General features: G+C 36.5%; 1 protein-coding gene and 1 non-coding gene across 6 annotated transcripts in view; both read right to left on the bottom strand.

Annotated features, from left to right (window-relative positions):
* The window catches only part of LOC125155173 (receptor-type tyrosine-protein phosphatase C-like), a 68,084-nt gene that overhangs the window by 43,167 nt on the left and 11,176 nt on the right, over positions 1–13,741 (bottom strand). For all 5 annotated transcript variants that reach the window (XM_047840105.1, XM_047840108.1, XM_047840107.1 and 2 more), the window contains 5 exons: positions 13,279–13,305; positions 11,316–11,534; positions 9,194–9,322; positions 7,712–7,852; positions 357–476 (listed from right to left, as the gene is read on the bottom strand). In XM_047840105.1, the coding sequence (XP_047696061.1) occupies positions 357–476; positions 7,712–7,852; positions 9,194–9,322; positions 11,316–11,534; positions 13,279–13,305 (636 nt within the window). The remainder of the gene's footprint in view (positions 1–356; positions 477–7,711; positions 7,853–9,193; positions 9,323–11,315; positions 11,535–13,278; positions 13,306–13,741) is intronic.
* LOC125155901 (U1 spliceosomal RNA) lies at positions 8,040–8,203 on the bottom strand. Its single transcript, XR_007148417.1, has one exon. It is a non-coding gene; the product is annotated as a U1 spliceosomal RNA (small nuclear RNA).

The following is a 13,741-nucleotide window of genomic DNA, read 5'->3' as shown; positions in this document are numbered from 1 at the left end:
AAACATTTAAGTCATTAAAACTCAAGATTGCCACATATTTAACTTGCTGTCTACATTAAATCATTTTGAGCTGACTCTGAGGGATTAGGCATTTTTTTGCTTCTTTGTGGGCCTGAATAAGGAGTTCAAACTGTGCAACTCATATAATATTTGGAGGACAATAATGAGGATTATCTTCCTGAGGGTTTCTTTCTCCAGGCTTTAGAGAATAAAGATTGAATTTAGAGTGTAAAGATTGTACCAAATAACAAGGCATCGTATTTCTGTTGTTGCTCACTAGTTCAATCCACATTGCTAGTGCTTCCCACTTCTTGATTCATCTTTCCTGACATGGAATTAAATCTTACACAAATTACCTGAAGCATGCAGCAAACAAAGAACATAATTATCAAAATAATCTTCAGGGCTTTCCCAGGTGATCATTCCTTCTGTTGAGCTTGTAGGCTTGCATGTAATATTTGGAGGTGCTTTTGGACCTGTTAAAAAATAAGAATGAAATATGAAATATGAAAAATAATACGTGGAAAAACATCCTTTGTATAATTATGATTATTAACAGTCACATTTTAATTATGAGTTAATTATGCAATTAAAAGAAAGACATCTAGTCTCATTAAATTTGCTTTAGAGGTCGCTTAACATAGGAAATGTCACTCTACAGTGGCACTATGGAGCCCAAGTATTCCACTGACCTAAAATATCTGCGAATATCCTCTTCCTCTCAGATATAGTATTATTGTTCATCTACCTTGGAATTCCTAGATTTCACTGTGCTGAAAATCTGTCATTGGTAGTACTGATAAACTTAACTGTCATTATTTGGAAACTTCCAACTTGAGATGAAGAACGTAATAAATGCTTAAATCAATTTATGAGGTGTAATTTACATTAAAACACACCAATTTGAGGTAAAATTATCACTTCTGACAAGCATATGCATCTACATAACCACCACCACAATCAAGCTCTAGAACATCTCTATCATCCCCCCAAATTTCTTCTGTGTCACTTCCCAGGCAACTCAGCCTCTTTGCCCAACCCCAAGCCCCCTCTGAACTTTTCTCTGTTACTATAGATTCAATTTGTTTCTTCATCCACTTCACATAGATAAAATCAAATAGTACTTTTGTATGTCTATCATACTGCACTCAATATAATGTTCTAGATATTCAATTACGTTGTTGCATGTGTCAGTAGTTAGTTCTTTTACTTCATGAGTAGTATTCCATTGTAAGGATCCACCACATTTTATCTATTCGTTTAAGTGTTGATGGGACATTGGGACTGTTTCCAGACTTTCGGCTACTAGGAGTGAATCTGCTATGAATCTTTGTGTAGGAGTCTTTCTGTAGAGATTTTTTTTTTTCTCTCTCTTTGATAAATACTGAGAGTAAAATTTCTGAGTTATTACTTTACATTCACAAATAGTATTGTTGGTTATTTTGACGTTAGCCATTTTAGCGGGTGTGTAATGTCATCATCCTCTCATAGTTGTTTGTTTAATTTTTTTTAATGTTTATTTATTTTTGAGAGAGAGAGACAGAGTGTGAGCAGGGAAGGGGCAGAGAGAGACAGAGACACAGAATCAGAAGCAAGCTCCAGGCTCCCAGCTGTCAGCACAAGAGCCCGACGTGCCGGGGGGCTCGAACTCACAAGCCGGAGATCATGACCTGAGCCAAAGTCAGACACTTAACCTACAGAACCACCCAGGCGCCACTCATAGTTGTTTAAATTTTCATTTCCTGGTTGGCTAATGACATTGAGCATCTTTATATATGCTTATTGACCATTTGCATATCTTCTTTTTTGAAGCAAATGTTCAAAATATTTGCCTATTTTTAATTTGGTTACTTGATTTCTTATTTTGTATTTGGGAGAGTTCCCGATACATTCTGGAGAAACTTCTTTTGTTGAAAATTAATTGTGGATATTTTCCTTAATGTATGGCTTGATTTTTTTTTATTTCCTTAATGGCTTTATTTGAAGAGAACAGTCAATTTTGATGAAGTCTAATTTATAAAATTTACAAAATTCTTGTTTTATGTGTCTTAAGAAACCTTTTCCTACACCAAAGTAGCAAAGACTTTCTAATGTCTTTGTCTAGACATTTTATAGTTCTAATCTCAGTGTTTAGGCCTGTAAATCACTGAATTAATTTTTATTTTTATTGAGAGGTAAAGACTGAACGTTCATCTTTTCTTCTATAGGGATACCTGGATCATTTATTGAAAAACAAAATAGCCTTTCCCCCACTGAATTGCCTTTATACTTTTACAAAAATATATGTATCCCCCCCCCCCCAGGATTTCTATTTTGTTACATTGATTTATAAGAATTGCAAAGATTTTAGTACTTAATATTCAAAAAGTATTAAATTTTTCTAGGTATGCTGGGGACATAGTTTTTTTTTGTTTTTTTTTTTTTTTTTTTTTAATTTTTTTTCAACGTTTATTTATTTTTGGGACAGAGAGAGACAGAGCATGAACGGGGGAAGGGCAGAGAGAGAGGGAGACACAGAATCGGAAACAGGCTCCAGGCTCTGAGCCATCAGCCCAGAGCCCGACGCGGGGCTCGAACTCACGGACCGCGAGATCGTGACCTGGCTGAAGTCGGACGCTTAACCGACTGCGCCACCCAGGCGCCCCATCTGGGGACATAGTTTTAATGTAATTTTATTTTTCTTCTTGTGATTTTGTTTTGGAGGGTTTTTGGAAGGCAGTTTTAGGCAGTTCCCTTAGTCCTTAGCTAACTCCTTCCATATGAAATTTAGAATAACTTTAGTATATTCTATCAAAAATTCTATAAGATTGTCATTAACAAACAAGTTCAGTAATATGGCTGACTACAAGATCAATACAGAGAATTAATTGTATGCCTGTATACTGGCAATAACCAATCTGAAAATGAAATTAAGAAAATACTACCATAGAATCGGGAATAAATTTAAAACTGAAAATAAATTTAATAAAAGAAGTACAAAACTTGTTGACTAAAAACTACAAAAAAAATTTGTTTAATAAATTAAGGAAAACAAATAAATGGGAAGACATCCCGTATTCATGGACTGGAAGGCTAACATTGTTGAGATGATATTACTCCCCAAAGTGATTTTTTACAGGTTCATTGCAACCCCTATCAGAATCCTAACTGGCTTCAGCCTGGGTGGCTCTGTCGTTTGAGTATCCAACTCTTGATTTTAGCTCAGGTCACTATCTCAGGGATGTGGGGCCTGCATCAGGCTCCATGCTGAGTGTGGAGCCTGCTTAAGTCTCTCTATCTCTCCTCCATTCCACTTCCCCAGTCACGTGTTCTTTCTCTCTCTCTTTAAAAAAAAAAAAAAAATCCAGTTAGGCTTCTTTGTAGAAATTGACAAGTTGTTCCTAAAATTCATATGGAATTCCATGGACAGTTGAATACTCAAAATAATTTTGAAGAACAAAGTTGAAGGAATCATACTTTCTGATTTCAAAACCTATCAAGCAGCAGTAACCAACAGTGATCCTAGCATAAAAATAGATATGTAGATCAACAGAATAGAGCTGAGAGGCCAGAAATAAGCTCATTATTATTAATTAATTTTTGACGATGTGGCAAGACTTTTAACGGGGGAAAAGATGGTCTTTCTAGAAAATGGTGCTAGAACAAGAGAATGACTGCATCAAAAGAATTAAATCAAACTCTGACCTCACATCATATACAAATATTAACTCAAAATGGATCGATAGTGTAAAATTTAGTAGGGAAAATTATCAAATTATTAGAAGAGAACATAGGAATAATTCTTTATGGCTTTGGATTTGGCAATGGGTTTTTTTTAATAAATATTTTTAATGTTTATTTATTTTTGAGACAGAGAGAGACAGAGCATGAACGGGGGAGGGGCAGAGAGAGAGGGAGACACAGAATCAGAAACAGGCTCCAGGCTCTGAGCCATCAGCCCAGAGTCTGACGCGGGGCTCGAACTCACGGACCGCGAGATCGTGACCTGGCTGAAGTCGGACGCTTAACCGACTGAGCCACCCAGGTGCCCCATGGCAATGGGTTTTTAATGTGACACCAAAAGCATAAGCAAAGGAGTAAAAATTGATAAGTTTGACTTCATCAAAATTAAAGTATTATCAATTTCAAAAGTTATCAACAAAGTAAAATGACAATTCACAGGATGGAAACAGATATTTGCAAATGATATATCTGACAAGACACTTGGGTCTAGAATATATAAAAAAACTCTTCTAACTCAATAAAAATTTTTCTAAGTGGGCAAAGGCTTTGAATAGATAAAATATATACAAATGGCCAATAAACACCTGAAAGCCATGTTCAAAATTATTAGTCATCATCCAAATCACAATGAGGTACTACTTCACACGCATTGAGATGACTATAATAAAAAACACAGACAATAACAAGTGTTGGTGAAGATGTAGTAAGTTAGAACCCCCATGCATTCTGTACGGGGAATGTAAAGTGATGCAGCCACTTTGAGGGAAATACAAACCAAAACCACACTGAGATACCACCTCACGCCAGAGTGGCTAAAATGAACAAATCAGGAGACTATAGATGCTGGCGAGGGTGTGGAGAAATGGAAACCCTCTTGTGCTGCTGGTGGGAATGCAAACTGGTGCAGCCGCTCTGGAAAACAGTGTGGAGGTTCCTCAAAAAATTAAAAATAGAGCTACCCTATGACCCAGCAATAGTACTGCTAAGAATTTACCCAAGGGATACAGGAGTACTGATGCATAGGGGCACTTGTACCCCAATGTTTATAGCAGCACTTTCAACAATAGCCAAATTATGGAAAGAGCCTAAATGTCCATCAACTGATGAATGGATAAAGAGATTGTAGTTTATATACGCAATGTAATACTACGTGGCAATGAGAAAGAATGAAATGTGGCCTTTTGTAGCAGTGTGGATGGAACTGGAGAGTGTGATGCTAAGTGAAATAAGTCATACAAAGACAGATACCATATGTTTCCACTCTTATGTGGATCCTGAGAAACTTAACAGAAGATATGGGGGAGGGGAAGGGGAAAAAAAAAAAAACAACAGAGAGGGAGGGAGCCAAACCACAAGAGGCTCTTAAAAACTGAGAATAAACTGAGGGTTGATGGGGGGTGGGAGGGAAGGAAGGGTGGTTGATGGGCACGGAGGAGGGCACCTTTGGGAGGAGCACTGGGTGTTGTATGGAAACCAATTTGACAATCAATTTCATATTAATATAAACAAACAAACAAATAAAGTGATGCAGCCAGTTTGGAAAACAGATTGGCTGTTCTTCAAAATGCAAAACATGATCCCCACATTCTAATCCTAGGTATGAACACAAGAGTAATGAAAACATATGTATACACAAAACTCGTAAATGAATGTTCATAGCAGCATTATTCATAATGGCCAAAAAAGTGGAAAAAACTAATCAACGGATGAACAAACAAAATAAGGTATATCCATACGATGGACTATTATCAGGCAATAAAAAAATAAACTGAAACATTGATACATTTTGCAACATGGAAGCACCCTGAAAACATTATGCTAAGTGAAAGAAGCCAGTCACTAAAGACAGTGTATTATACAATTCCATTTATATGAAATATCCAGAATAGGAAAATCCATTGAAGCAGAAAGTTGATTGGTAACTGCGTAGGTGTGGAAAGCAGGAGAGAAATGAGAACAGCCTGCTAATAGATATGGGGTTTCTTTTTGGTGTGATGAAAATGTCCTAAAGTTGATTCTGGTGATGATTGCACAACTCTTGATATATTAAAAAAAACACTGAATTATATACTTTAAGTGGGTGGGTCATGTAGTAGGTGAATTAACAAAGTCTTTTGTCTTGTTTTTAAGAATGTAGCTTCTTGAGGCACCTGGGTGGCTCAGCTGTTTTGAGCGTCCGACTTCAGTTCATGTCATGATCTCACGGTTCGTGGGTTCAAGCCCCGTGTCAGGCTCTGTGCTGACAGCTCAGAGTCTGGAGCCTGTTTCAGATTCTGTGTCTCCCTGTCTTTCTGCGCCCCCCCCACCCCCCCCCCCTGCTCATGCCCTGTCTCTGTCTCTCTCTCAAAAATAAATAAACATTAAACAAAAAAAAGAATGTAACTTCTGTTGCAATGGTCTTGCAAAAATCCCCCCTTTCCTGAAGTAAATGGTATGTAAAATGGTTTAATTGCTATTTTCTAAGGTTGACGGATTCTTACATTATTGGGATAAATCTTATTTCATGATTTATGATTATGATTATTAAAGACTTACTTTTTTAGAGCATTTTTAGGTTCACAGCAAAATTGAGGGGAAGGTAGAGAGATTTCTCATATTCCCCTGCCTTTGCCCATGCATAGCACCATCATTACCAGCGTCCCCCACCAGGGTTTACAAGTGATGAACCTACACTGACACATCATTATCTGCTAGAGTCTATAGTTCATATTAGGGCTCACTCTTTATGTCATGTATTCTACAGGTTTGAGAAAATGTATCTTATGACATGTAGCCATAATTATGGTACCATACAGAGTGTTTTTATTGTCCCCCAGATCCTCTGTGCTCTATTTATTTCACTCTCCCCACCTCGTCCTGGCACCCACCGATCTTTTAAATGCTTCCATAGTTTGGCTTTTTCAGAATATCATATAGTTGGAAGCATACAGTATGTAGCTTTTCCAGATTGTCTTCCTTTCACTTAGTAATTAGCATTTAAAGTTCCTTCGTGTCTTTTCATGGCTTGATAGCTCATTTCTTTTCAGTGCTCAATAATATTCCAGTTGTCTGGTTGTACTGTCCATCCACCTACTGAAGGGCATCTTGGTTGCCTCCAAGTTTGGGAAAAATTATGAAAAAAGGTGCCATAAACATGCCTGTGCAGGTTTTTGTGTGGACATAAGTACCAAGTAAGTATTTGACATAAGTATTTGAGTAAGTACCAAGGAGTGTGATGGCTAGATTGTAAGGTAAGAGTATGTTTCGTTCTGTCGAAACCACCAAAACATCTTCCAAAGTGGCTGTACTGCCTTGCATTCCTCCTCTCTCTGCCCTTCTTTCTTTGGTGGTTACTCATAAATTGTCATACACATAATTAACATACTTTTCCTAGCAGACTCTAGACTGGAATCTCCCTCCTTCCACTGAATAAAAGTGGAATTTTAGGACTTCCTTTCCGCCCCCGCCCCCCATCTCCCAAAAGCTATTATTTTCCAAAATGGATCTTTCTAATTGTCATTGGCTATTATAGCCTTGTTATTATTCATATTGCTTGCATTTTAGTAACACTAATTATCATATCGCCACCAATCCTTAGATGCGCCACTGTGTTTTCATAGCCATGTGCCCACTTCTATCAAAGGTAGGGTTTACTAGAGGGGTAGAGGGTGCAGGACGCGCCAAGAAAGGAACTTGGCTACAGGAAGAAATGGGAAGTAAGTGAACAAACCATTTCATGTACCTCAGTTTTGTGTCCACCATAAGCTCATGATGGCCAAGAATTTGCAGTTTAAAAAAACAAAACAACCAAACCAAACAAACGAACAAAAAAACTTGTCAAAGGTTTGGATCTTCGATCATCCATTTTTGAAATTCTACTTTAAAAATTGATACATATCCATTTTCTGAAACCCTTTCTCCAAATCTACAACATCATTTTCTTTGGTTCTCAAAGAATTGTAAGACCATAGGAAGAAATTTTACATATAGATGTAAGTGATATACTCACTTCCAACATCTGTTTCAAAGGTTTCATTTTTGTTCAAAAACTCATTGGCACCATACAATACTTTTAAATTACAGGAATAATTTTGTTTAGGTGAAAGGGGTTCCAAATAAGTTTCGGTCTTATTAGATGAAGAAAAGTTAGCTGAAAGAAATAAGTATCATGTATCAGTACATGTACGAATACAATAATCATATTTAACTCTCTCTTTAGATTTCATATCTGTAATAAATATCTATTAGATTGAAAACTTTAGCAAATAGGAAATAAGTAAAAGATACTAAAAACTACTATAATAATGCATGATTTTGCCACACTCAATTTTTTTTTCCAGAGGAAAGCGCAAACTCAGTCCCCCACTACCACCAATTATGCATTCGAGTTACCCACATTTGAGGAAGACGCAGGGGTCAGTGCATCTGGAGTGCAATGCATAAAACTCACCCTGGGAAAACCACCTTCATGATCGTCGTATCTCCCCTGCCAGATAAGTACACCATACTCGATTTTAAAGAAAATATTAAAAAGTCTAACTGAATTTGAGAGTGTCTCTAATTTCACTGATGGAATGAGTTCTCTGTTCAGAAACTAAGAATCCACCTGAGTTAGCCTTTGCCTAATAGATATTTTAAGTACACCATTACTTTATCATCATTTCATTGTAAATCTGTTCTTGCTTTCCTCATACTGCTTGTATCATAGCTATGAAGCTTCGTTACAACATGATGATTGCAATCAGTGTCACACTTCATCCTTTGTGTAGTGTGTGTGTGTGCGTGTGTGTGTCTGTTTGCCTTGCCAAATACGGCTTAGCAAATGGCTTTACATCAAAGGAGAGTTTCTACTTTAACAAATTCAAATAAAAAGAAAAAAACATTAATTCATTAATTATTAAAAAGAACTGGTATCTCAATTATTGTCCTCCATATGAGCCCAAACCCATATTCCTAGAGGCACTGATTGTGTTTTTCCCACTTTTCTTTCATGTAAATGTTCTTGAGATTGTCCATGAATTTTGTTGATGGAGGGTTGACCACATACATAAACTCTTGAGTCGCATGATCTTACGTTTGCTTTTCTTTTTATTCTAACGGTATGTGTGTCATATGTTTTCTATGGCACCCTTCCCTGATAACCTTTTCAACAATGCCTTGTGTATAACAGTTGCCAAGAAAATTCTTATAAATTAATTGACTTTTGCTATTTCAAAGATTATTTTGGGGGAAAGTATTTGTCTATTTTGTGAATTTGAGTGGTATAGACAATACAATGTTTTGCCTCCATAAAACCATAGACCAAAAGGGGGTGAAGGAAGGTAGAGGAAGGGGAAGAGTGGGGGGAAGAGGAGAGAGAGAGGGAGAGAAAGAAGGAAGGAAAGCAAGAGGAAGGGAGGGAGGGAAGGAAGGAAGGAAGGAAGGAAAGAATAGATAATATCTAGAACAACTTTCTACCATAAAAATATTCCAATCAAAGCTAAATTCTTACCACAATTAAGTACGTGTGTAATCTTTTTTTCATCACAAGTAAAGTTTTCCTTTTTTTCCAGTCTTAAACAAATAGAAATATTTGCTTTTGTTGGCTCTGTACAAGTTTTCAAATAGAAACTTTCAGGATCTGTCAAAAAGATGATATAGAAACAGATGATTAATGATTCATAATGTGTGCCATATATTCAATTAAAGTCTCTGAAACTATATTCGTGATATAGTCTTTGAGAGCATTTAGTTTGGAAAGTTTTGAAAAACTCCAATAACTCGGGGTTTAACATGCCTCAATTATATAGCTTATTCTTTTTTTAACATCACACATTTTGGAAAGCATTTAATTGGCAGCATTTTATTTAGAATTTATCTTACCTTTAAAAAATGGGACCCAAGCAAATTTCTAGATGAAATTGCATTTTTTTGCACATTTTAAAACACTCACTTCATTTGTTCTTACTTATATCTTCAACTTTTTAATTTACTCTGTGATTTTTTTTAATTAAATGATTATTAGAGTATGGGGGTCCTGTCTTGGAGAATACGTTTTTTAAATTGTCATTTTCTGTTTCTAAATGATAATTTATTTCAGTAATATTTGGAGAAAATGAATAAGTTACATGACATTTTTCTGAAAATACCAAAATTTAACCTACTTTTTAAACTTTTCATTCCAGTTAGTTAACGTACAGTGTAATATTAGTTTCAAGTGTATAATATAGTAGTTCAGCACTTCCATACATCACCCTGTGCTCAACACAAGTGAAGTCCTTAATCCCTAACCACCTCTTCAACCCATCTCCCCATCCCCTTCCATTCTGGTAGCCATTAGTTTGTTCTTTATCGCTAAGAGTCTGTTTCTTGTTCTCTCCCTCTCTCTCTTATTTTTCCCTTTGTTCATTTTGTTTCTCAAATTCCACATGTGAGTGAAGTCATATGGTATTTAACTGTTTCATTTCACTTTATACCCTCTAGCTGTATCCATGCCGTTGCAAATGACATATCTGATGAAGGGTTAGTATCCAAAATATATAGAGAACTTATACAAATGAACACCCCAAACACAAATAATTCAGTTTAAAAAGGGGCAGAACACTTTAACAGACATTTGTCCAAAGAAAACAGGCAGATGGCCAACAGACACATGAAAAGATGCTCATCATCACTTATCATCAGGGAAATGTGAATCAAAACTACAAGAGCTATCATCTCACACCATCAGAATGGCTAAAATCAACAACCCAAAAAACAACAGGTGTTGGTGGAGAAAAAGAATCCCTCACGCACTGTTGGTAGGGATGCAGACATTGTGGAAAACAGTATGACCCTTCCTCAAAAAGTTAATGATAAAACTACTTTATAATCCAGCAATCTCGCGGATGGATATTTCCCCAAACAGTACAAGAACATTAATTCAAAGGGATACATGCATCCCTATGTTTAAAGCAGAATTATTTGCAATAGCCAAGATATGGATGCAAACTTCAACCTATTTAAATGTGTTCTTGAATTATTATGTGATGTGAAAGAGTAGACAAATGTACACAGTTCCTGAATCCCTTTTCCAAAATGCATTTTGTTATATTCTTCGGTGTAGGGGGCTTGATACCCTTACCCCCTTCCCCTTCTCAGCAGTAGGTGAGCCGGCAGAAGTGGCTTGATCACCTTAACATGATTATAACTCTCTTTTTGTGTGTGTGAACGGAGTTTTGTTCTTTCCACAAACATCAAATCCTTGACTTTGGGGTTTACCCCAATATACTCCAGACACACTTGTATCTAGAAGAATAAATATGTGCACATCTATATTTAATGACTTGAACTAAGTACGGAGGGGGAAGAAAGCTTATAGGTAATCACTTATCCACAGTGGGATAAGTCATACCTAATCTACTTGAAACACTCTGTAAAAGGAGTATAGGGAGGAAGTAAGGGGTAAAGAAGGCTTATGAACACCTAATTTCACTGGGTTAGAAGAACAGAAGGTTCGCCCACTAGCGTCCAGCTGACATCTTTCCCCTCACCCCTGTTCATTTACCAGACAGATTCCTTCACCCACTAGAATGAAAAACACGTGGATTTGTATTCTTTTGTAAATATACAAATAGAAACCAATTTATACTTACCTGGTGGTACGTCCAATTCTATAATTTTATTTGGAAGATCACAAGAAGTATGACTGATAGTAACATTCTTATTTTCACATGCTGGTAGGTTACGGATCTCATTCATTTTACATATGGCATTTTCACACTCCACATCATCGCTAACATTTAGTTTTGCTATAAATGAATTATTTCCATAGTCATAACGATATTTCACACTGATAACTTTATATTTCTCATCTGAAAGAAAATAAAAATGTGGATTCCCTTTTTTAAAATTTTTCAGAATAAGCTTACATCAAATGCAAGCGCTTTAACATAGATTTTCAAAAGTATCAAATATCTAACAAAATGTCCCCAGAAACATAAAAAAAAAAAGAAACACATCAGGTGTGTCCATGATTATTTTTTCAAAATTCCCTTTACATCAACTGCCTATCAAGGACCTCAGCTTTTAAGTTTATACTTGGATGATTAATAGATTAATGTCTTATCTCCCTAACTCGACTATATGTTCTATGACAGCAAAGGCCAGTGTATTTTGAACACCACCATAAACCCAAGTCATTACATAAAACCTGTCATTAGCAGGGGCACACTTGCTTGAATTACTTGCTGAAATGATACACGAATGAAACATCTGATGAATTTCTTCTTGCTTTATCATTTCCCTTATCTTCCTAAAATGCAGTTGTTGATTACCTGTTTCTCCAAATTTGTGGAACATTAATTCAGGGGCCACAGGCCTCATTATTCCTTTACTTAGGTAGAATTATTGATAACGAACCCTCCTAAGTACCTCTCCTTAGCGCTATGTTGCATTCCCTTCTTTATTTAAAAAACATTGTTGAATGGTAAAAAATATCTTTTCAACAAATACTAATTTGTCCCTCACTTTCAATCCAATGAACATTATTAAGCCCTTATTATGTTTGAGACACTGTCCCAAGCACTAAGAATACACACCATCGGCTTTTAGAAATGTAGAGTCTAATGTGGAGACCGACATAGACGGGTGGCTGCAGACGAGTAAACCCCTAAAATAAGAATGTGTACAAAATAATAAGGGAGGAAAGTAGGGAGAAATCTAGTCAGAGTGTAGGGATAGGAGAGGCTCTCAGAGGAGGTGGGTGACTCAGTTTGTATTTTGAAATATGAGCAGGACATAGAAAAATAGATGGTGGGAATGGGGGTGCTGGATGAGGATAGAGAGGAATTCTAAGTGGAGAGGAAGAGCAGGAAAGAACACGGATGCATGACGTAAACATTATGTGTTTAGGAAACTGTAAGTAGTTTCATATTAGTTAAGTGAAGAGCGTCAAGAGGCAATAACACAAGAAGAATATGATCATAAAAGACCATATTAATTAAGCAAACATATGAAGGCTGATCTTTACATTATAACGTATGGACAGCTACTGAAGGCAGAGACTTCGGTGGTGAGATTTAGCAATGTCCGGAGGGTTAAGCCCTGACCATGAATGACTACTTTCACTGGGAAGAGAGTAGGAAGGTGCAAAGAGGGTTGTACAAGCAGTTCTCAAACATCTGCTTTGAGCCAAACCCTGGCAAGACAGAAGGACAGAGAGACAGAGACAAAAACAGATTCTTTTACTTGATAAGCCTTGAAGACATTCTCCACATTTCACATTTATTGTTACAACGCATCCTGAACTCCTGCCACCCCAAAGCAAGTTTGGTATTTTCCACTTCACACACACTCAATCTGAAGTTAAGTGGCTTCACCAAAGTTGTTTAGCTAGTAATTATTAATTCTGGTGCTCGAAACTTATGTCTGAATATGACATCAAAGTTTCTTGCCTCTGAAGGACACAGGCTCCTAAGATTTGGAGCTAATCATTGTGGGGAAATGGGAGCCAGTGAGTCTAGCTTGTCAGTGGCTCCGGGAGGTTGGAATGAAGAAGCAGATAAGGAAAATGCTATTCTAAAGTGATATATGCTGCCTCCAAATTAACAAACTTACCACATGATTGCTTAGGTGTAGTAGTAACTGTAATAGAAAAAAAAGAGAGAAAGCAAATTATTAAAATTTCATTTACAACATCTCTGCTATGGTCGTTTGGGGTGAGGAGGTTTACAATGTTTTCAACTTCATAAATTGGAAAGTCTGTGGGTTTTAACATACAACACAAGGTTTTGTACAATGTACAACACAGTGCTTGGTATAATGCTTTAATCTCAAAACTTCAAATGTTATAAACTAATGAGCTAGTTCTGTAAGACATTTTCATGAGTTTAACCCAATAAACGTGATGGTAATAATGATAATAATAATAATGTTGAGGTTTTTTCCAGCACACATTTGATTATGGCGTGGTGACTTGGCTAACCATTCACGTACCTAAAAACATGTAAAGGTCCTCCTCCCCTTGATTACTCTCAAAATAGATTTATATCATTATAACCCCTACAGAGTTCAGTTGACA

The sequence above is a fragment of the Prionailurus viverrinus genome, chromosome F1 (assembly GCF_022837055.1).
Source record: "Prionailurus viverrinus isolate Anna chromosome F1, UM_Priviv_1.0, whole genome shotgun sequence".
Taxonomy (NCBI): Eukaryota; Metazoa; Chordata; class Mammalia; order Carnivora; family Felidae; genus Prionailurus; species Prionailurus viverrinus.
Note: the sequence above shows the minus strand (reverse complement) of the source record. Positions and strands in the feature narration are given on the sequence as shown.